Source organism: Ananas comosus, linkage group 17, assembly GCF_001540865.1.
Source record: "Ananas comosus cultivar F153 linkage group 17, ASM154086v1, whole genome shotgun sequence".
NCBI lineage: Eukaryota > Viridiplantae > Streptophyta > Magnoliopsida > Poales > Bromeliaceae > Ananas > Ananas comosus.
This window is the reverse complement of record NC_033637.1, coordinates 6,965,524-6,988,955: the sequence shown is the minus strand read 5'-3', so window position 1 is coordinate 6,988,955 and position 23,432 is coordinate 6,965,524. Positions and strand designations below refer to the sequence as shown.

The 23,432-nt window shown below is 35.0% G+C and overlaps 1 protein-coding gene across 1 annotated transcript; it reads right to left on the bottom strand.

Moving 5' to 3' along the window:
- Positions 2,944–23,400, bottom strand: LOC109722965. Its single transcript, XM_020251138.1, has 10 exons — positions 22,997–23,400; positions 22,803–22,885; positions 21,588–21,732; positions 20,284–20,997; positions 20,085–20,180; positions 17,235–17,327; positions 16,123–16,210; positions 15,950–16,005; positions 4,756–4,804; positions 2,944–3,334 (listed from the first exon to the last, which is right to left on the bottom strand). Exons 1-10 carry the CDS (start codon positions 23,252–23,254, stop codon positions 3,291–3,293), a joined length of 1,626 nt encoding a protein of 541 aa, XP_020106727.1. The 5' UTR covers positions 23,255–23,400; the 3' UTR covers positions 2,944–3,290.

Sequence of the window (23,432 nt, the reverse complement as noted above, 5' to 3'; positions counted from 1 at the left end):
ATATATATATATAAGTTGTTTTCGATGATAGGACATCCAATTCGACGATCGGCTCCGTTAGGTATAATCTATGCTATTGGAACTATCTAGAAACCAAATTTTATAATTTTTCAATATCATTTATATACCAAGTGATCACAGGGTTTCAAAATGACTATTTTAACGGCCGATGTGGCACATTTTTAAGTTCAACGGTGTAGAAGTATCCAAATTACATAAAACTTCAATAAAAAATTCTACTTAACGTCAAGAGCAAGAACAATACTTCCGATTTGAAATTTGAGTGATTTATCACTATTTTTTATGAGATTTTTATTTTTAACCGTTCATTTTGAGGCTACTCGTTCACTAGGCAAACGAAGTCAAAAAATTATGAAATTTGGTTTCTAGATAGTTCCAATAGCGTAGATCATGTTTAACGAAACCGATCGCCAAATCTGACGTCCCATCATTGAAAACAACTTACAAGCACGGAGGCCTCCGTACTTTCGAAAGCATAGGAGCCTAGCTCTATATATATAGGCCATGGCTACTATACTATTATGAGTATTGGAGCCCTAGTACTCATAAGTTGTTTTCAATGATGGAGCTTCCGAATCGACGATCCACTCCGTTAAATATGATCTAGAGTATTTGAAACTTTTAGAAAATAAGTTTCGTAAATTTTTGAAATCATAATAAAGTCCATCAAGTGGGCATAAAATGAACGGTCAAAATCGAATGACGTCCTAAAAAAGGATGATCGGATCCTTCAATTCAAGATCGAAGTTATTGATCTTTATCTATGTAGTGAATAGAATTTTCTATCAAAAATTCAACAAATTTTGATTCTTTTACACCATTAAACTAGCAAGTATCTCATACCGACCGTTAAAAATTGTCAAATTTGTAACCTCTTGATCGTAAGGTAAATAATGTCGAAAAATTATAAAATTTTATTTCTAGAAGTTTTAAATGTTGTAAATAACGTTTAACGGTGTGAATCGTCGATTCGGAAGCTCTATCATTGAAAACAACTTATGAGTACGAGGGCGATCGTACCCATAATAGTATAGTAGCCGGACCCTATATATATATATATATATAGGAGTGGGCTGGTATGCTTCTGGAAGCACAGAGTCCTCTGTGCTTCCAAGTTGTTTTCGATGTTTGGACTTTCGAATCGACGATCGGCTCCATTAGAGTTGATCTAGAGTATTTGAAGTACCTAGAAAATAAATTTTGTGATTTTTCGATATCATTTGCCTAGTGATCGAAGGGGCTCAAAATCAATAATTTTAATGGCCGTGGTGAGCCGTTTGCAAGTTTAACAGTGTAGAAATATTCAAATCACATGAAATTTTGATAGAAAATTCTTTATACCATATAAAACAAGATCAATAACTTTGATCTAAAATTTTAATGTCATATCATCATATTTTGTAAGATTTTTATTTTCAGCCGTTGATTTTGAGCCACTTCGATCACTAGGCAAATGATATTGAAAAATCGTAAAATTTATTTTCTAGATACTTCAAATACTCTAGATCAACTCTAACGGAGCCGATCTTCGATTCGAAAGTCGGAAGATCGAAAACAACTTGGAAACACGGAGCGCTCCGTGCTTCCAGAAGCATACCAAACGCACTCTATATATATATATATATATATATATATATATATATATATATATATATATAAAAGAAAACTGGGTCAAAATATATTTGTGTCCTAAATGAAAGCCCTAGCGTTTAGTTACATGTTTATTAGCTAGGATTGTGATGCCTCTAGCATTAAGATGTTGAAAGAAAACTAATTAAATCATGTTAACTCTTGGTTGAAATTTATCCATTTCCCCCTCCACATATTAACTACCAATATTGTACCGGAATTATGCATACTTACACTACCAGCATCATGTCTTATTACTGAAATACTTGTCCACTTTTTTCGATACCTTAGCACTAAGATAGTCAAATAAACTCATACCGATACCTTAATTTCCACTGAGATATTGGTAAATCTATACTAATGCCTTACCACCTTGATAGCAGCAGTTCAGCAATAGGTCTAATGCTGGTTGGATACATATGAAATCTTAATCAATATTGGATAGGCAGGGTATTTGCACAACACAAAACTTGAAACTGCTGGATAGGTAAGGTATTTTGCACCATGCCGGACCCGAACTCGCAATTGGATCCGAACCAACAAATTTTGGGTTTAATTCTGATTAAGTAGGGTGAGAGCGAGATCATGTGCTAAACCCCTGCAGAGATGCAAATGGGTTGGATCCACGGTCGGAGTGGCCTCTCACCTCCTGCCTCCCGTTCCATTTCCTTAGCGGATCAGAATGGATTCGAAACAGATTATTTTCTTTTTTTATTAATTTTATTTCTTTAGAGGCAGATCAGGACAGAAGCTACATCAATCCGGATCCATTTGCATCCTTAAACCCCCGGCTTGTCTAAGTCGAAAGGTTTGTTTTAGAATTTTATTTTTTTTTAACAAAAAATTGCACTGCTAGTCCCTGAACTTCGACTCACGTTTCATTTTGGTCATCAAACTGTTGATTTTGCCAATTGAAACTCCAAACATTCAGCAAGTATTCAATTTAGCCACTAATCTTCTAAAAATATTTTATTTTAATCCTTACCTTTCATGTTTGAGATACATAGACCCAAAATGAACCAAAATATAGCAGAAGAATTTCATTTCAGGGCCCAAAATAGTAATGCAGTACTTTTATGTAGTAACTGTCAATAATGTAGTGCTTTAACGGCAGCATCCTAGTAGCCATATTTCTACTTTGCATCATGGCAAAACCCTTTAAACTTGACAGTTGCCTGAATGCTATATAGAAATTCTTTCATTAAGATGATTAAGCGAAACAAATCTCGAACGAAAAAAAAAAGAAGAAAAAGAAAAGAGTAAAAAGCCCTGTTGGTAGCAAGAAACCACACAAAACCAAAGATCAGAGCTAGAGCAATAATTTAACTGAGAATGTTGACATAATTTCATTCTGTTCCTAGCTTTTCCCGGCATAACGGCAAACGATAACAACCATTCTACACAAAGCCGTAAGATACCATCTCGAAATCTTCTTGTATATGCACCTAAACATTTTGAAGAAGGAAACAACCCAAAAGTGAAACTTCTGCAACTATCTGAAAGATAAAACAGGTAATTGTACATTACATTCGAAGTGTAAGCAAAATTTACAAGCCTGTCACTCCTAACCGATCGCCTAACTTCAGTAACTGAGGCGTAGAGAGTGATGACCTAGTCCCTAAAGCCACTCCAAGAAACAGTCATCTGAGTTTCCTTTTCCTTTGAGGCGGCTCTGATTTACTCCCTGCATACAAAACAAGATCAGAGTCTCATTAAGGTTTGACTAGCTAATATTTCATCATGCTTTAACTGAAAAATTCTGCAGAATTAGGGCTATAATCATGAAAATTAGAAAGAAAATTACCATGTCTCAGTTTATTGGTTTGCCTGCTTTCCTATATACGTTACAGCACATATCCACGACTAAAAATTTGTTACAACCGAGAGTTAAAATGAGAGATCAGATCACAAATTAATTGCGTCCCTTTCCCAAAATCTCCGTATTTTGAATCAATTGTTCAGAATCACTGTTAGTTGCTTCTCTAGTTTCCTGATAGGACTTGCTGTTGAAGCGCCACGGAAATTAAACATGTGACAATCACATGGTTCCTTGAGCAAATATTTATTAAGAGGATCGATGAGATTTGAAGTAATTAAATGCTTAAATAGCATTTTTAGTTTGCCACATAATTTGTCTCGTGCTCAAAAACCGACAGCAAGGTCCTAATTGGGAATTGGAAAGACAATCTCATGTTGGTGAAGTATATAGTAGTCTGAACTCCAAACTACATGATGGTAAAGTGAATAGGATTCTACGTTTACTCCTAAGTACAAAGTATATGAGAATGACTGAGAGGACGCAGACCTAATTAGGATAGAAAAAGGAAGGCAATTTCTGGCAATGTAAGGTTAAATAGTTTCAAGCCATCAGAAACTGTTACTACACCTTATAGAGTGCCTCATATTTTGCAACTATAATTAAACAAGAAAGAAGTGGAACAGTTACAGCAGAAGAAACTGAGGAATCTTAAGAAAAAGAGAAAAAAAAAAAAAGGAAAGTGAGAAGAAAGAGAATCTAGCAACTTTATATTTGTGAGATTCGAATATTAGTAGTGTGGCATCTTCAGCCTTCTATCTAATACTTTGCCTAAAGGCGAGAGATGTCAAAAACATATGTCTGTAACTTACTTTAAGGTTGTAAGTCCAAAACTAAGAAACCACTCTCAAGTTATCAGGAAACAGATAGGCTTTTGCTGCAGCCAATATCAAAAAGAAATGCACTTCGCATCTCGGCCATCATACTGTTTCTGATGCAGAGCAAACAAACCAAAATGGACAAAAACTAAACAAAACCAAACAAATAAAGTGAAACTGACCATCTTAGAATAAGACATTTAACCATCACATACTCATAAGGTAAAATCAGACACGGTCCAAAGTTACCAGCAACTAAAGGGAAATATTGGATCAACAGAAACTGATTAAGCATAGGAATTTCTGACAGAGATCACATGAAGAGGACACAGAAGAAAAGCGATCTTCGTACAGCTAATTTATGACAGATAAAAAACACCAGAGAAATGTTACAAACAGTGCCGCATACAATGTCCCAGAATCATCACAAAATAAAGTGATCAAGTTTACACTCGGTTAACATAAAAATACCTTTATAGGAAGTCGGCTGTAAACCAGTAATTCCAGTAATAGAACCATCCTGCAAGCAGAAACTCCTTTTATGAGCAGGAGAGTGCAGATGAGTGTAACACAAGGTATACTAGAGTTGTAAGAATGGAGGATATAATTACAGGATAATATATGTTAAAGAGAGCTGATGAAACAAGTAAATCAACATAGACTTGCCATCCCAAGGAACAATAAAGCCTAATGAATGTCTTTTCTAGACTAAATAATGAAAATGATTAAATTTAATTTTCTCGAAAGTTAATAGTTAGATAAATACCAAGCTGTCTGAGCTCAAATGATAGAGCACGCATCCATCATATTGTGGGTTATAATGGTTCTAATAGCATAGACAACATTATGTTCGAACTATTTGAATTTAGACTGAGGTATACACTGGATAAGGTTAAACAAAATATATTACAATCATCAAGTTAAACATCATACGTGTACAGGTTTTTTAAAAACATGCTATACAACCAACACAGATAAGTGTCAATCTGACTCTACATAAAGCATCAAATTTTTCTAGCATTCAGATCATAGACCTCCTATCTGATAATAAATTAATGCCATACTTTTCATATTGATGTTGTCACTAATGGAACCTCAGGTACCAATAGCATCCATCACATGTAATACACCCCAACATTGTTACATAAACAAAATCATGTATTCCGGAAATACATCTGACAAGGAATCTATACAAATCTGATTTCTTACACCGCTTGCAAGTAGTGATAGAATGCAAGCACAAACAATACAACGCTGAACTCTGAGAATCAATCACCATCTACCATCCTAATCAAAACTATATTTTGCTCTCTTCACACTGGAATCTACTAAAACTAGGTCCTTCCAAACCCTTTTAGCCTTTTTTATCAGCCACATACTAGTAGGACAAACACAACGACAGTGATTAACATCTTCCAGAGCAACTCCATAGATAAAATACCACGCTGACCCTAAACAATTGCCATGAAATTATGCACCTATTAGGTTCCGAAAAGGTCGAGCAACTTAATCAATCTAACATTGTAAACCAAAAAGGAACTCATTTCGCATCCTATTTCTACCAAATACAGTAAAACCAACTTATTCACATTCCAAAAATACAAGGATGCAATATGTGGAGACACACTAAATAAAGTTGATTAATTATATATATTATTTTAAATAAAATATGGTAAAATATTTTAGATGATTAGATAACATAAGAGTAATAAACTAACTAATTGCATAAATCTATAAAAACAGCTGAGTTTGCTTAACAAGAAAGAATATTAACGAAAACACATTATCAATCATAAAACCATGATGCAAGTGTCATCTAAAAATATAATTCAGATAACGCATATAACAAGTTTCTAGATCCAAGCCACTTCAGATATTTCAACCTGAACTAGTGTAGGGCCCATGCCTCACGCTTCACGACGGGTAGATACTATTTTAACCATTTGATATATATATATATATATATATATATATATATATATATATATATATATATATATATATATATATCTCTCTCTCTCTCTCTCTCTCTCTCTATATATATATATATAGAGTCCGGCTACTATACTCTTATGAGTACGATCGACTTCGTACTCATAAATTGTTTTCGATGATAGAGCTTTCGAATCGACGATCCATACCGTTAAACATTATCTAAAGCATTTAAAACTTCTAAAAATTAAATTTTATAATTTTTCGATATCATTTTCCCTACGATCAAAAGCTCACAAAATTGACAATTTTTAACGGCCGGTATGAAATATTTGTTAGTTTAACGGTGTAAAAGAATCGGAATAGATTGAATTTTTGATAGAAAATTCTATTCACTACCTAAATAAAGAACAATAACTCCGATCTTAAATTGAAGGATCCGATCATCCATTTTTAGGATGTCGTTCGATTTTGACCGTTCATTTTATACCCGCTTGATGGACTTTATAATGATTTCGAAAAATTACGAAATTTATTTTCTAGAAGTTTCAAATACTCTAGATCATGTTTAACGGTGTGGATCGTCAATTCAAAAACCCTAACATCGAAAACAACTTATGAGTACGAAAGGCTCTATACTCATAATAGTATAGTAGCCCCTCTCTCTCTCTCTCTCTCTCTCTCTCTCTCTCTCTCTCTCTCTATATATATATATATATATATATGTCGAGTCCGGTTGGGATACTATCGATAGCACCAAGCGCTTGGTGCTATCGAATTTTCTACCGTTAGATTTAACCCTTTAACTATTTTCACCCGTTAGATTATACTATTCAACCAACCAACAACTTACTCAACCCTAGGGGACCCATATCATCCTAACCGTACATTCTTTCATCCAAGAGCCGAAAACCTAATAGCACCAATAGCTTGGTGCTATTGGTAGTATTCCAGCATAGTTCTCTCTCTCTCTCTCTCGATATATATATATAACTATCAAAAATTAGATTGAAGAAGTTGTAACAACAAAATACAATAAATGTCTTATAAAGTAGCCTTATGTATATTATAAGAAATTTAAATGCAGCACATTTAATTAGTGTACATATAAAGGAGAAGAAGGAAAAAGGAAGAAAGAGAAAAAGGGAAGAGCAAGAAAAGTACTTTTTTAGAGGTCAAATCTCTATCTTTATTTCTCCCAAAAAAACGGTTAAGAACAACTATATCCTACAGGTATTAAATTTGTAAAGAGATACAATTGAGTCTATGCCAAATACTAAGAGAAACAAAATTCCAACTCCTAAAACCAGCAGTCCGTTTACGTATCTCCAAAAAGTAACAACTATATCCATCAATACTGAAATGTTAATAATAACAAAGCAAATAGGTAACAATTATTTGCTTTTGTATTGTAGTAACAAACAACATGACATCCTCAACTTCAAATGGAATAAAGAGATTCAAGTCATACTAAGTGCTAGAGAAATAAAATAAAAAATCCAAAGCTAGAAAGCAACAATAAGAAACAACGATGCTTTGCAAAGTAAATTTGAACCAAAAAAAAAAAAAAAAAAAAAAAAAAAAAAAAAAAGAGGCAAGAAAGAAAGTGCTCTCCAAGAAGGGGGGTTATTCTAAACACTACATCCAATTTAAACGAATGATATGCTTAATAATCCAAACTTTACCACTCCAACATGCCCAAATGAATCCCCAAATAAACAGATCTACATACACCATTTAAAAAAGAGGAGAAAAAATACCAATTAAAACATGAAAAGAAGAGGAAAAAAATGAAGGACAATTTGAATTAAATAAATTTTAAACTTAAATCTAATCTAATCATCTATCCACCAACATCCTTGCAAATAGAATCAGTTTTCTTAGAATTATAATACCCAACCTCCAGCATTACGAAAGCTCAAAAAAAAAAAAAAATCCCAAAATCCCAAAATCCCAAAAACCCTTCAAAACACTCACCTTTATTCAGATAAAGATCCAACCCTTTTTGTCCTAAAAATTTTTAAAAAGTTGTAGAGCTCGAATCCCCCACTGAGGAAGCTCCTCCTCGCCAGAGCCCAATTGATCTTCTCGACAGTGATCTCCCTCTCCTCTTTCTCTATCTCTTTCTCTCTCTTTGTATTCTTTTCTCTCACTTATTTCTCTTCCCTCATGAACCAATTTATAGTATAATATGCCTAACGGAGTTCGAAATCGAAGGTGCGAGGGCTATCCTCGGCACAGGTGGTGGAGAAAGAGAGAGGTGGAGATCGGAAGCCCATCGATCACCCAATTTTTATTTATTTTTTTTTAATTTCCAAAGCTATATGATTATCCTTCACACCAATTTCACCCAATTTTTTAGAAAATAACCTTTACTTTAATCTATATAAGGAATTCAAATTTTATCATTAACAAAAGGTAGGAATGAATTAGAAAATTGAATCCAAATAAGAAAAAAAAAATCTGAGAAAACCCAGATGATATTACCTCAAAAAAGTGTGTGTGTGTGTACTGGAATGATTAGAGAGTGTACTGGGAGCGGCTATGTGACTGTGGGTTTCATACACATTCTGACACCAAAGAGGTGCCAGAATACTGATTTCGGACCATTATAGCCGAACCGATTAGCATAGAATCCTTGGCCGTGTTTATTACTGGCCGATACTTCATTAGTGTTCTGTTACATGGGAACTTAGTCCCTCAGGGCTGAATACGATTGAGTTGCTGTTCAGGAAATGTAAATAATAGTTTCAGGCTTTTCGGGGCTTCTCGGGGTGGAATTTCGCCGCCGCAAGGCGCTGTGAATGCTATCGAACTCCGAAACTTGTTTGAGGTCCTCTGGAGGGTCCTTGTTGGTCACAACCAGCAGAGGGATGATTAGTATAGTGCCGATGGTTCCCACGCCGAAAATGGCAAAAAATGGAACCTGTTTCGACATGGTTTGATGCCAAAAGGCCTTGCGATCGCGCACTTGATGTGCGGCTGTCCCAACACTCAGATGGGTGCATTTTGGGACAACATAGGGGCTGTTTGAACTGCGGGAACTTAGTCAGTCGTCTGAATAATAGTTACAATGCTCAGGGATAGTTTCAAGGGTCGTGCTACTTTATTGATGCCCCAATCTTGCCGTGCTTGGGCATTGACACTTTAGGACTGATTTGAGTTGTTGCACCTATTGTTGGTTAGGTTCAGGTGACTAGTGGTCGTGAACACGCTATCAGACTATAGGTGGGTGTTCTGATCCGGATGTCGGTATAGTGCATTTACAGTTTCTTTTCTTGCTTTCCTTTCGTTATTATACTTGCTAGCTAGTTTTCTATTCCTACATCCATGCTTATTATATTGTCACTCTACATCTTAGCTGTCATATATAGTAGATAACTTGTTGACACCATACTTGACGACATACTCAGCATACTTGCTAGTAGCTATATATGACATTTAGAGTAGACCATGATATATCTGGCACCTTATATTGAGCACAGACCCCATAGGGTCCTGATTTCTCTTTGTGAGACTTAGCAACCAGTTGTCGCGGCTTGGTTACCTGCTATTATTCGATTGAGCATTTGTATGATGATCGCCACCGCTCGCCGCACATTCATGTACACCAATGGTTTGATCAACCGCAGTAGTGTTCTTTTCCGCAAAAGTCGTCGAAAGCTGACCAAAGAGCCGTCTAGCTGCACCTGGTGATACATGCTGAGCGCTTTATCGTGGCAATGAGCCTGAGGTCTATTGACCAATAGTGGCACGGATCTGGTTTATTTGTTAGACTTTAGTCCAGTTGACGCGTGAGATACTTGGGACATCTTTGAGTATCTATTAGATGTCATGACTCAGGATAGTTCTATTCATTAGCTTGTTATACAGTTATATTATACCCTTCGACATTGGCTATCATGCAGTGTTTAAAAAAGCACGCCCTTGGCGAGCACCTAGGCGTTAGGCTCATCGGCCAACGCCTAGGCAAGCGATGTTGCCTAGGCGCGCCCCTAGAGCTAGGCGCAAGGCGTGCTCAAGGCGCGCCTTCTTCATATCTATCCTAACGGGTTTGGATCTAGATCAATATACTCTAACGGATTTGGATCAATATATTTATTGGTCTATTGGATTGAAACATCTAAATATAAATCTGAAATCCTAAACTAACATAATCTAAAACCCTAAACAATCATCAAATGACAAATCTGACAAAGGAGAGAAGTATTCTTCATCAAGTGATGAAGATGATGATTGATAATTGATGATTGAGGACTAATTAATATTTCTAGTGTGACGTATTTTGGCTTGGGGCCTTCAACACTTAGCTTTCATATAATGCCCCTTCAATGATTTTTGGCTTGAAACTTTAAACTTTAAACTTTTATATATGTACTTTTTTATGATCTTGTGCTTATAATTATATGTTTTTCAAATCAAAGCTTCCTATATGTTTGTGAATTACTAGTTACCTTTATGCTGGCCTTTATTTGGAGACAAAAAGATAATCTATTCTTTAGTTTTATTTGTGTTATTTTGTTTTTTTAAAACTTATCATATATGTTGCTTGGCTTCTTTTCTTTTCTTTATTTTTTTTTTCTTTCGAAAACGTGGTTATTTCCAAGGTTTAAAGTGCCGCTCCGTGCTGTACAGCACGAACCGGCACGAGAAGGTGGCACGGTACTGGAGGGTCTTGGACACTGCCACGACACAGTGCCGTGCCGACACTATGCTTTTTTTTTTTTTGCTTTTTCTTTTTTTGTTTTTGTTTTGTTTTTTGGGTACTCCGAGCATTCTTGAAGGTTACCTACAACCCCCCCCCAAAGACACTTGAAATCTGGAAGATCTCTTTTGTTAGGCAACAAAAACTATATATATTTTTTTTTATCAAATATTGGGGCTAAATTTTAATTTATCATATTTGAGAACACTCGTTTCCACAGAAATGCATTTTTCTTCACAAGATTATTATCAAAATTTGATCGCCACTCGCGAAATTTTGGCAAATTTAGGGGACACAATCGGAACTCAGATAAACAATTTTGAGGCACATCAAACATAATTTTATTTTTGTGCTAGAAAATTGACCATATTGAATAAAATGAAAAATTAATTAAATCTATTTGTATATTATTTATTTTATTTGTATATAATTTAGGTTATGGCGGTGTGTTTGGTCTACCACAGCATATAACTGTGAAAAAATTTTCGCGATAGAAAAAAAAATTTCGGGTCAGAGAAAAAGTTTAAGTTGTGCTACTGTCTTCGGTTTCGGTAAGGATAAGAACGTTGTTTCTCCAATGATAGTTGTTTGGGGTGAAAGGAAAGAAAAATAAATGAAATATTTAATATTTTGTTCATTAGTATATTATTATATATTATATTATTATAATATTTTCTCTATTAATATATTAATATATTATTAGTATATAATAATTATCTAATATATTATTATTAATTATTTATATTTTATAATTATAATATTAATAAATATGTATTATAATTATATACTCACATATATATTTAATATATTAAAATAACGAATTATTATATATTAAATAAAATATTATATAATAATATATTTATAAAAAAAATAAAATAAAATAAAATTATATATATATTATAATTAAAAAGGGAGAGAGCTAGGTTCACTGCTCTCTCTCTCTCTCTTGGTCCACGAGGTGAAGCACACCTCGTGGACCGCGTGCAAAAGGCGCATCAGCCGCACCATGTGAGCCCCGTGTTTTTCACTGTAGCTTTTCGTTTTTCGCTTCGTCGGAGAGGAAAACGAAAACGCGAGTTTTCTGCGTTTTCGTAAAAAAAAATTTCCGAGAAAAATTTTTTACAAAGAACCAAACAATGGAAAAAAAATTTTCAACTAAAAAAAAATTTTCGGACTGCTTTTACATGGATCCAAACACGCCCTTAATTTTTTGATAGATCTACTAATTTTTTGAAAAAATTAATTAAAAAATAATTTTTTCAAATAATTTTTAAAATTATTTTTAAAATTATTTTTTTGTATTTTGTGAAAGAAAGACTGTAATATGGTTAAAGAAAAAAGAAAAAAAAGATGTTTTTGCATTTTAAAAATTCTAACCTATAAAAATTTATGTTCTGCATAAGATATAGTTGTACTTTACACACAAAAAAAATTACAAGTATATTAATTGATGAGTATAATAAGCTATACATAGCAAGTATTCATACTTATTTGATTAAATCTTTCAAAATAACATTATAAGAGTTTATTGGAACAAAAAAAACTGAAATAAGTCCGTGCCAAAGCGTGTCCAGTAGGAGGTCATGCGTATCCATTGGCACGCAAGCGTACCATGTGTCGACACGAAAGTCCACTAGTGCCGTACCATGCTAGGTAGACAACGGCATGCCTCCGTGCCACGGCACTTAAACCTTGGCGCTTAGGCTCTAACAACCCTATGCGCCTAGGTGCACCATGGGCTTTTTTTTTTAATCACTGTTATCATGACATGATTTCTTTACAGTAATACATTACTCCCTTATCATGCTTTTCATATTGCTATTGCTCACATCTTACCTGTTTACATTCCAACTTTATTGATATCCTTTCTCGTTGACCATTTGATGCAGCTTGCCGTCGGCTGGCAAGTTGCACCCATTGAGAAACGATTTTATGCCTTTCTCACCCCTACTATTTTATAGGTGATGTTCAAGGAGTGGACCAGGATGCTGAGTGAGGATACATAACTAGAGCAGTATAAGGCCCAGTTTTGGCCCTACATTGATTATGCTCTACTTCTTAGAGTCGGCCCTTGCAATGATTATACGGTCGTTGTGGTTTCATATTCACATTTAGTTCTGAAATGTTGGTTTTTTTGTCATTTTGATTACAACAGTATGGTTATTAATAAGTAAAACACTTTTGGTGATGTAATGTTGTGTTTCAAATATTTTAATTAAAAAATGGAGATTTTAAACATTTTCTTGTGAGGAATAAGAAGCGTTAAAAATGAAGGTTTTGATTGATGTATATTTGTAGACAAGAATTTAAGTATCCATCAGCACGGACCGTATCCACCGTGCCGTATCGTGCCGGTATGATACAGCCCCCTACCGATGGCACAACTTAAAACCTCTATTCTTTAACTTAGTAAATATTTTTCTCAATAAAGTTCAAAAGATTGGATAACAATACATAATTAATAATTGGCATATTTTGTTGCTAAAGAAAATAAATATTTCATGTCATTCCGTGTCCGCACACATATATTTTTGTGACCGGCACGCATCGGCTCGGCACGGCCCAACACGCACCGTGCCGGTAAGTTTCCAACACGACCCCATGCCACGGCTCTTAAATCCTTGTTTTAGAGAATAAAATGAAAGTTCATTTTGTTCATCATGCTCTTGATGTGAATGTTTATTGGGTTGAATGTTATCTTCATTGTGGATAGGCTCTTGTATGGTTTGATTGCTTTCTATCCCAACATCATGCATGTAAAGGGAAAACTTTGTCCGTGTGGATAGTGAATCCTTTGTACATGTAGCAGATCTGTTAACTCCCTGTTCAGTTTTCTACACACTCTGATTTTCAACAAAAAAAAAAAAAGATAAAAACCCTTTTTGGAGAAAATCCTTTCCAAATTAGGCCCGGGGCGTGACACTTTATCTTTATTCTTTTGCACGAAATGTCTTAAATTTCATGCTTCCAAAATAAATCAAATACCCAAAAAAGACAAATTTTCCTTTCTCTGATAACTAGGGGTGGAAACGAGCCGAGCTCGAGCGAGCTGATCTCTGCTCAAGCTTGGCTTGAAATTAATTTCGAGCCTAAATTTAGGCTCAAGCTTGGCTTCAAATTAATTCGAGCCGAGCTCGAGCTAGCCTAATTTCGAGTCGAGCGAGCTCGAGCCCTAAACGAGCTGCTTGAAATTCTTAACATTGTGCAATCTATAGTTTAATTTTTATAAAATATTATCTAAAATTCGATACAAAAAATGTCTAATAGCTCAACATATAAAATGAATGCATGAAATACGATATTATAATATTGAAAAATTAGGAAAAGCGACTCTGTGAGTGAGTGAAAAAGAAAAAGAGAGCGCAATTAGAGTAGGATTTTGCTGGTTTGATTTTGTGGGCCCAATAATCTAAATTCTATATACATATAATTAAAATACATAATATATATTACTTTATATAATTAAAATATATATTATATATAATTATATATAGAGAGAGTTCAACTGCTATGCTCCTATTAGTATAGACCCCTTTATACTCATAAGTTTTTATCGTTAGATCTATACTTTTGACCATTTCCATTCGCAAATCATACTATTCAACCAACCACCCACTCAATTCTAGGGGACCACTATCATCCTAATTGCACATCCAATGGCCAAAAATTTATAAGTATAAAGGAGTTTATACTCATAAGAGTATAATAGCCCTAGCCTATATATATATATAGAATTAGGTTACTATACTATTAATAGTACCCACCGCTTGCTATTAGGTTTTTGGTCCTTAGATGAAGGGATGTGTGGTCAGGATGATAGTAGCTCCTTAGGGTTGGGGAGGTGGGTAGTTGAATAATATGATCTAACGGATGAAAATGGCCAAAGGGATAGATCTAACGGCAGAAAACTTGATAGCACCAAACGCTTGGTACTATCGATAGTATAATAGCCAGACTCTATATATATAGGTAGATCTAACGGCAGAAAACTCGATAGCACAAAATGATTGGTACTATACATAGTATAATAGCCGGACTATATATATATAAAGAGAGAGTTCATCTACTATATTATCGATAGTACCAAATGTTTAGTGCTGTTGAATTTTGTGCCGTTAGATCTACCACTTTGACCATTTTCACCCGATAGATCATACTATTCAACTAAGCACCCACTCAACTCTAGAGAATCACTATCATCCTAATCGCTTATCCCTTCATCCAATGGCTGAAAACCTAATAGCAAGTAGTTGATACTATTGATAGCATAGTAGACTAATTCTATATATATAGACATATATATTTCGAGCTTTTCGAGCCTAATTCGAGCGAGCCCGGTAATACTAAAGCTCAGCTTGAAATTAATTTCGAGCCTAAATTTAGGCTCAAGCTCGACTTGAAATTAATTTGAGCCGAGCTTGAGCGAGCCGAATATCGAGTCGAACGCGAGTCGAACACAAGCTGGCTCGCTCATTTGCCAGCCCTACTGATAACGTATGGTCCTTAAGAACTAATCACAAGCTCTACTATGAAGAGCTGACAAAGAAACACAAAACAATGATATGCTGACAGTGCTTTCTCCTCACAGTTTTGAATGCTTATGCAACAACCATCATAATGATTTTAAACAACTACAAATTTATATTCATCTGTTCAGGTTTTCGTCATTTAAATATGTCAACAACTAGGTCAAATCAGGTAAATGCTAATGAAAGCATTAAATAGAGTTTTGGATCTTAAAGCCTTAATAAGGAGACCTACCAAAAACTTCTATATCACCATACTAGAGTGTGTTGTCTCTGAAAACTACAATTTAAGTACTTCTAGAGAGGACTTTACATTGAATAGTGAAAATAAAATACCGAATTGAAGGGTTTCCAATAATGCTTATATATGTAGCAATTTTGACCATCACATATATTGCAATTGACACATGCAAGCAATTTCTGCACATAGTTGCACTACTGTGCCTGTACACAGTGAAAGGGAGAAAACAAAGCATCAAAGGAGAGAGAAAATTTCACAAACCGCATCATAAATTATTTGTTGAGATCCCTTAGCCAGTGGTGGAACTATAATACGACCTACAAAAATACCAGATAACCAATGGAAGCAAGATATAAACATATTAAAACTTGAGCTAAAGGAACAAGATAGAGAGAACAGATATAATGCAGAGAATTTTACATGAAAATAGTTACCTGATCTAGTTCTTCTCAAGTTGAGAGACTCCGGAGAGGCAAAAGACAGTTGCTTAGCATGTTGTCGAGTTATTGGAGCTTGATATACCTAAACAGAATAAAAGAGAGTTCAAAAACAATATATAAGCACCATTTTGGATCAAGGACATAAATGCTTGGCAAAAGGACCAATAAATACTTTATTTTCTCATCTAAGTTATAAGTTGTCAAACAATTCTAGTTCTAGTCCATAGTACCCAAAAATCATGTCATGTAATAGTAGACAGCCCCAAAAGTGAATGCATTTGTATATACCAGCTTTGTTTGGAAAGTTGAAACCAAAGAATACTAACTTGTTACAAGTTAAATACATGTGTAAATACTTTCTTGATATGTTAAAAATTTCACACATTACATTGTTTTATCTGCATTTAAGTCCGAATACCTGTATCTTCCTGCTTCTGCTAACCACTAGTGCTTGTATCGCCATCATGACTATGAGATTTAGTCTCATAATTGAGCATTTCTCAGCCATGCTTATGGATCAAAGCATGACCATGCATCTAGCTAATTAAAGAATATCTGTGGCCCTATTTGACCATACTTTGAGGTGCAGCACTATTTAATGATGGCTCATAGGGTGTAGAGTTGGTCGATAAAATTCTCAAAGCTATCTTATAGTACTGTGGGAAAATAACTAAATCATGTAAAGCCTCTGAGGCTCAAAATGCAGTGATTCAATCATTATATCTGATTCACAATAATCATGCCAGTTCACCTAGTACTGTAGAATAATTCCTCCGGACTGTGAGGCAAGCATTGATTTTTTTCTTTTTTCTCCCTTTCTTCGGTTCAAAACAAAAAACAATGCAAAGAATTCAAGGCTATCCTCTGAACAGATTAATCTTATCAAGCCTGGGCAGAATTCACTAAGACAGTGGACTTGATATGAATCACTTTTAATTAAAAGTAATCACCGCACGTAACAAATGATTGTTCCATAACAAGCTTATAAAAATCAATCAACAAAGTAACATAAGTTTATTAATAACATAAATAAATCACCTTAAGTAAATTAACTTTAAGTATCTAATATGAATATTGCATAAAATTAAATTGATTCTACATCAAACCTGAGAGGTTGGTGTTTTGGTTGTTCTTTTTGTAGTCCGCAAAACTTTTTCCTTGGTCTTTTTCTCCACCGGGGAAGCCTCTAAATGAATAACCTGTTTGCAAAATTAAAGTTCTCAACTTCTTCTCTAGGGAATAAACAAATAACTCCAAAGCAAATTAATTTCTTTTACTAATTCATAACAAAGTTTAAAAATTGGTAAAAACCTACCAAACATAACTGAATTATTAACCACTTTGATTTGGCTAGCCGACCTTCCAAAATTTTGACTTTACCGCCAAACTTTGCAATTTGTTTGATTTGAATCAATCAACGGCACTTTGACTTGAAAAATTGAATGCGTCATTTATCTTCACAAATTTAATAAGTATATGGAGTTCTTGCAACTATAAATTCATTACAGTATTTAGCTTAAAGTCAATGTACCGTTGAATAACTCAAATCAAACAAATTGAAAGGTTGGATAGTAAAATCAAAATTTTGAAAAGTTGGATAGCCAAATCAAAATGGTCTATAGTTCAGGTACGTTCTGTACGATTCTACCTTAAAAATTTAATACCTTCACATTAGCAAACCCTGATGATAAGCCTAAGTAAAATAGACTTAGGCTGGTTTTGGGTGAACCAAGTCAAGCCCAACCTGGTTCATCGGATTGGCCTGGGCCTTAAAATGGAAGGCCCAAAAATTCCAAGTTGGGCCCAAGCTTTCCTTTACTTAGGGTGACCCGACCAACCCAGGATTTTATTATTTGACTACGGCCTAACTCAGTCAATCTGGACTGTGTGAAGGTAAAAGGATATAACAATGTATATATTTTTCTAGGCCGGATAAGGCTTGGGGGAGGCTAAAATAACCTGGCCCATTCTCATGCCACCCTAGGTCTTGCTCAAAGATTTCCTAACTAAATAATGAAATCTTCATTTTCTTTACATATAATTGAAGATCCAACTTCTCTATTCAAATTTTGTCTCCAACGCATATTTAAAGTATCAAATAAGCACCAAAATTAATCATCTTAAAAAGGATTGAGATATCCCAGTGTCGTATGTTAATTATAAAAAGTACTATCATTCCTATTTAGTTAAATCATCATTAACCCCACAAGGCAATCTGATAAGTGTACCATCTTTACATTAGACTACAACTGAAAGAAGAGATTTGAAGCAAAACTAGCCAAGAAACTTATGTTATCATACTCAAAATTCACAATAATCAGATCAGGTCACCCTAGTCTTTAGTATATGCCCCACTTTTTCCCTAAGCAACAATTGATTAAAAAAAAAATACAAAACATTAAAGCCTACCTCTCAAACATGTTAATGTTATGGAGACTGGGCAGCCCAATTGTTTATCTCATATAAAAATATCCATAGAAAAAAAAAAAGAAAAAGAAAGCAATTAATCAAATATTAATCAATCCAAATTACTGTTTAGTTTAAAATACATTTGACATTTCTTAAAGGAAAATCTCATGATTTTTCAGAATTCATCTTGGACAATTAACAATATAATGTTCAACAAGCATTTAGCAAAAAAGCTAGAATCTTTATCAACAGGGACAAATTGCATAGATAATCAAATGGCTCAAACTTCTTAATTCGATGGCTCAAACCTCTCTAAGTGTTGAAATTAAGTCTTACCTTCAGGTTTCGTACAACAATATTTGTTGACAAATGCCAATGCAACAAAAACGTGCCATCTCAATCATTGCCTTACATAACTACTATATCACTAGCACATCACCAAGAGGAAAAAAGGCAGGCAAAAAGTTTTTCTTGCACCTAAGGCTTGTTTGTTTGCCTGTAAGAGATTTTCAAGCTGAAAATGACTTTTAACTGAAGTTCAGGTGAAAATATTTCTTCCACCGCTATTTGTCTGATAGGAAGTTAATGGTTTGGAGCTGTACTTATTCCACATTTTTTGTTTATTGTACTAAAAATTTTCACACTAGCACATAAAAGAGTGAAAAAAGTTACAGTAAGTTAATTTTTTATTATTTTTTCCTATTTCTTTCTCTCCCATAATTGACTTCACCATCATCCAGGGCGAAGTCAATTATGGCATGATGAGAAAGTGGAGCTATCAAACTTAATTTACAGCAAACTGAAAAACAAAAGTATTTACAGTAGAAATACAACTTCACCTCCCCTCCACTTTGAGTGAAACAAACATGGCCCTAGTGCTTCTAAGTTCAAGTATCAAGGTTTTGAAAATTACTACTAGAGCGCAAGGCATCTGCTTATCCAAGTTGAAAAATAAAGCATTTCAAATTACAACCTAATCTACTCGACGTGATTTACAACATCGAAAAAGACTCATAGCCAATATCATTTGTTTTGGAGAACTATTAACTACAAATCAAAGCGGTCCCAAAATGTAAAGAGGGTTATTGTTCAACAAACAAGAAATGGTGTCCGAGACTGATGGTTTGTAATATGAAGGCCTTTTAAATATTGTCAACCACATCTAGTAAATTTGATTTCAATTTGAAGACCCTCATGCCTGAATTTAGCTTCCATTGCAATAATAATGTGGTGCACTTAATGTAGGCAATAATTTCTCCCACTCCTTCCTAACTAATGAGGTGGCAAACGTATTAGTGAAACACTACCACATCACCATTCCATCAACTATATTAGTTGAGACATTACCACACTACATGAGTTCAACATTTAGAAAAGTTTGAGCAGGTGGGAAAAATTAACGTTTAGCAACAAAAATGCAACAAGCCCACAGTTTGAGGACTACATGTGAGAGTGATCATATTGAAAGCATTAATTAATTTACCTGTAGATAAACAAGTTCCTAAAATTCGTTATATAGATACAGACATTTGAATCTAATAACTTACACTAGAGGTTGGTTGTTTGATCTTCCTCTTCCTTGGTGTGCTCAATACTTCATCCTTGCTCCTCTTCTCTACTACTGGAGCTTCAGAATTAATTGCCTATTTTGCAAAATCAAAGTTTTTTTTTTCTGTAGTACAAAAAAAATCTTTCATAGAAATTAAGGATGCAATTGTTATTCATGACTAACTTCGAATAAGATACCTCCACATTAATTAAGCTTGTTGATTCCCCTTTAACACAATAAGAACCTGTATTTTCTTGACTCAAATCAGAAGGCTCAACTTCTCTGTTCAGCGATGAAACCTGCGACTTTGTTCTAGCTCCAGCTTTTCTAGTTGAAATTTTTCGAGAAGTGCTGCCACAAGAATCAAGAAGGGTTCTAGCTACATTCATGCGGACCTTCAATAAACCTGCATCTATTATGGTCGCACCTTTCTGGACTGAGGTATTATCCAAAACATTTCGGTCATCTGTTCGTAAATTTCCACTATGATTTTGCTCTCCTGGTATAACATCTTCCACATTTAGAGATGAACTAATTAAAACACTTTTCATCCCCGATATTTCTGAGCTTTCAATGGTTTTAGCACTTAAGTTCCCTTCCACAGAATGTGGCATGAGATCAACATTTTTATTGGCATCCTTGTACTTATGTGTTTCTGCCTCATTCGGCAAGCATTGAGATCTTTGCACAATAGAATCCACGGAAGTAAGCTGAAATAGATTTTTAATACTATCGATGAAATTTCTGGTTATTTTGGCCCCAAAGTCACCTCCTTTAATTGAATCCTTATGCTGCTCGCTAACACTAAAGAAACTTCCCAAAGAATTTGTAGAGGCAGGATTCTTTTGGAGATATTCGTTAGCATACTGATCCCAATTGTAAGGAAATCCAATCAGGAAACATTTGCTCACCTATTCGCATAATATGGAAAAAAAATCACAATAAACATTAGTCCCACTCACTTAAATGTGTTCACCAACAAAAACAGACAGTTTTAAATATAATCCTTATTAATTTCTTACTTGTAAAATATAATTTCTCACTTCCTGCTTTAAATTTGAAATGAAGTGCGTGAGTACAGTAACAGTTTAAAATATATTTGTATAAGATGGCAGTGAATATATGAAATACTGCTTAACAAGCATTATTGACAGAGAAATTTTATTAGAGGCTTTTCAGTATTATCTCCCTGCCGAATCATCTATTTGACCACATTGTGCTATATAATTTGAATTTGTTTAAACTGGAAACTGTAGTTTCCTACAAAAAGAGCCCTTTTTAATTTGGAGAGTCATACAATTCATGGGTTAGCAGAGAGGCATTTTTGTCGCCAGTTATTCGTGGAAAAAAAAAAAAAAAAAAAAGATCGCGAAAGCTACATATGAAAATTCAGATTCAACACAAATTTATGTAAATAAATACTTTTTTTCAGGCATAAATTTGAGCATCTCATTGCATTAAGCACTTGCTGAGCACAAAAGATTCCAAAATGTCCACAAACCTCAGGAGGAAACCCATTGCTCTGCATGCGCTCTCTGTTTATCATGCCCTGAATTATCACAATGATACCATCTTCAGTCTCAAGAGTGTATGCATCATGCCTTTTCACAATAGGTGCAGAAGTGAAAATCCTCGTTGCTTGTTTCCTGCAGTTGAGGAACAAAATGGAAATAAAAATACAGCAAAAATCTTTTGCACCGCTAAGTTAGAGTAAAGCACCCAGTTTTGAAAGCAAAGTTGGAAGTTCCTAATTACAAAGCTGACGCTATCTTATCTATATATTTAAAAACACTCATAAAATAAAAAATAAGCTTGTTAAAATTAGAAGCTACAGATATATTATAGCCATTTGCGAAAGAGAATCAGACAACATTTTACTGCACATACCAAAAAACAAACAACTTCAGCTGATTCTAAACTTTCTGATGAAAAACTTCAGTCTTCATTTTTTATTAGGGGAACAAAAGAAAGGGTATTAATGAGCACATGTTTGCCTCTTAGCCCAACCTTTGTAAGATTCGTTTGTTACTTGAGCGTGGGTTAGTGGTTTAGTAAGTTAGCTGAAACTTTTAGTCTCTTACTAGAGGTTAGTGAACTCATCGAACTTATCTGAGAAAGAGGCAAGGCCATCTCGCTATCTAAGTCCTAATGAAAACGACAAAGAATGCGGTGTTGGAAATGAAATCGACCAATTCATAGGCACAATTGTCACCAATAGACTGGGCAAAAGTACAAACTCTGCTCTTTGAGAACCTCTATCATATGGATTTTAAATGCACTAGTGAGGTCCCTAAAATTTGCTCTGCTAATATTCATTTGGTATCAAATACATGCAGCTAGAAGAGTAAGAACATCAAAAAGTGGCTTTTCCAAGATGATGAAAACTAAGGATGCTCAGATGTAAATAGACAAGATGGCATTTGGAAATTCGGACAACAAGATCAAACGGAAAACTAAAAGAAATTCAAACAGCATGCTTACAAATCCCTCTTTTATTACTCTAAAGAGTAAAAGTTGTCTCTTTTGAGGTTGGAATTATAACCAAAAGCCAAGATAAACAAATATAGGACTTAAATCCCTAAAAATCTCAATATTCTAAAAAAGAATGAAATGGAACCCTAAAAACGATCACTCAAACAACAAACAAGTAAAAAGGTAGCTGTTCTATATCATATTAAACGGTTTTAGAGCAAAAACTGAAGAATTTCTCTCTTACCTGGTCGTGAACCCACCGACCGCAAGCTTCTTCCCGCCGCATTCTCTCTCGACTCCAAGCAACCACCAATCGAACAATGAAACCTAGTTTTTCACCCCACAAAGAGACCAACCCAAGATCACATGGTGAACTTGAACTAAGCAAAGAAGTAGTGGGACTATTGAGGGCGAAAAGAAGAGGAGGAAGAGGAGTACGCAGGCTTTGTCGGTGGAGGAAGCGTCTGCGGCGGCGGCGGCGGCGGAGGAGACGGCGACGGGGGATGGAGAGAAGGGGAATCGGGTCGTGGTGGGGAACGAGCGCTTGGGAGGAGGGGGAAGAGAAGGAGAGAAAGGAGTAGGGGACTTGGGAGCCGGAGTCGGAGTTGGAGTCGGAGAAGGAGAAGGGGTAGGAGAGGCGACGAGCTCCTCCTCTTCGCCGCGTTGGCTACGCCGTGGGCTCGCGTTCGCGCCCATCCAGAGAGGCGCGGAGGGAGGAGGAAAGGAACTTCGGTGAAACGCAAACCTTTTTGCCGCCACTTGCACTCACTCCAGGCGGAGAGGAAGCATAAAACCCCTTATATTATTTAGTCTAACTTTTTAATGTAGGGCACGGATGAGAGATATCGTAAGATGCAAGGGAACGTTTTTCCAG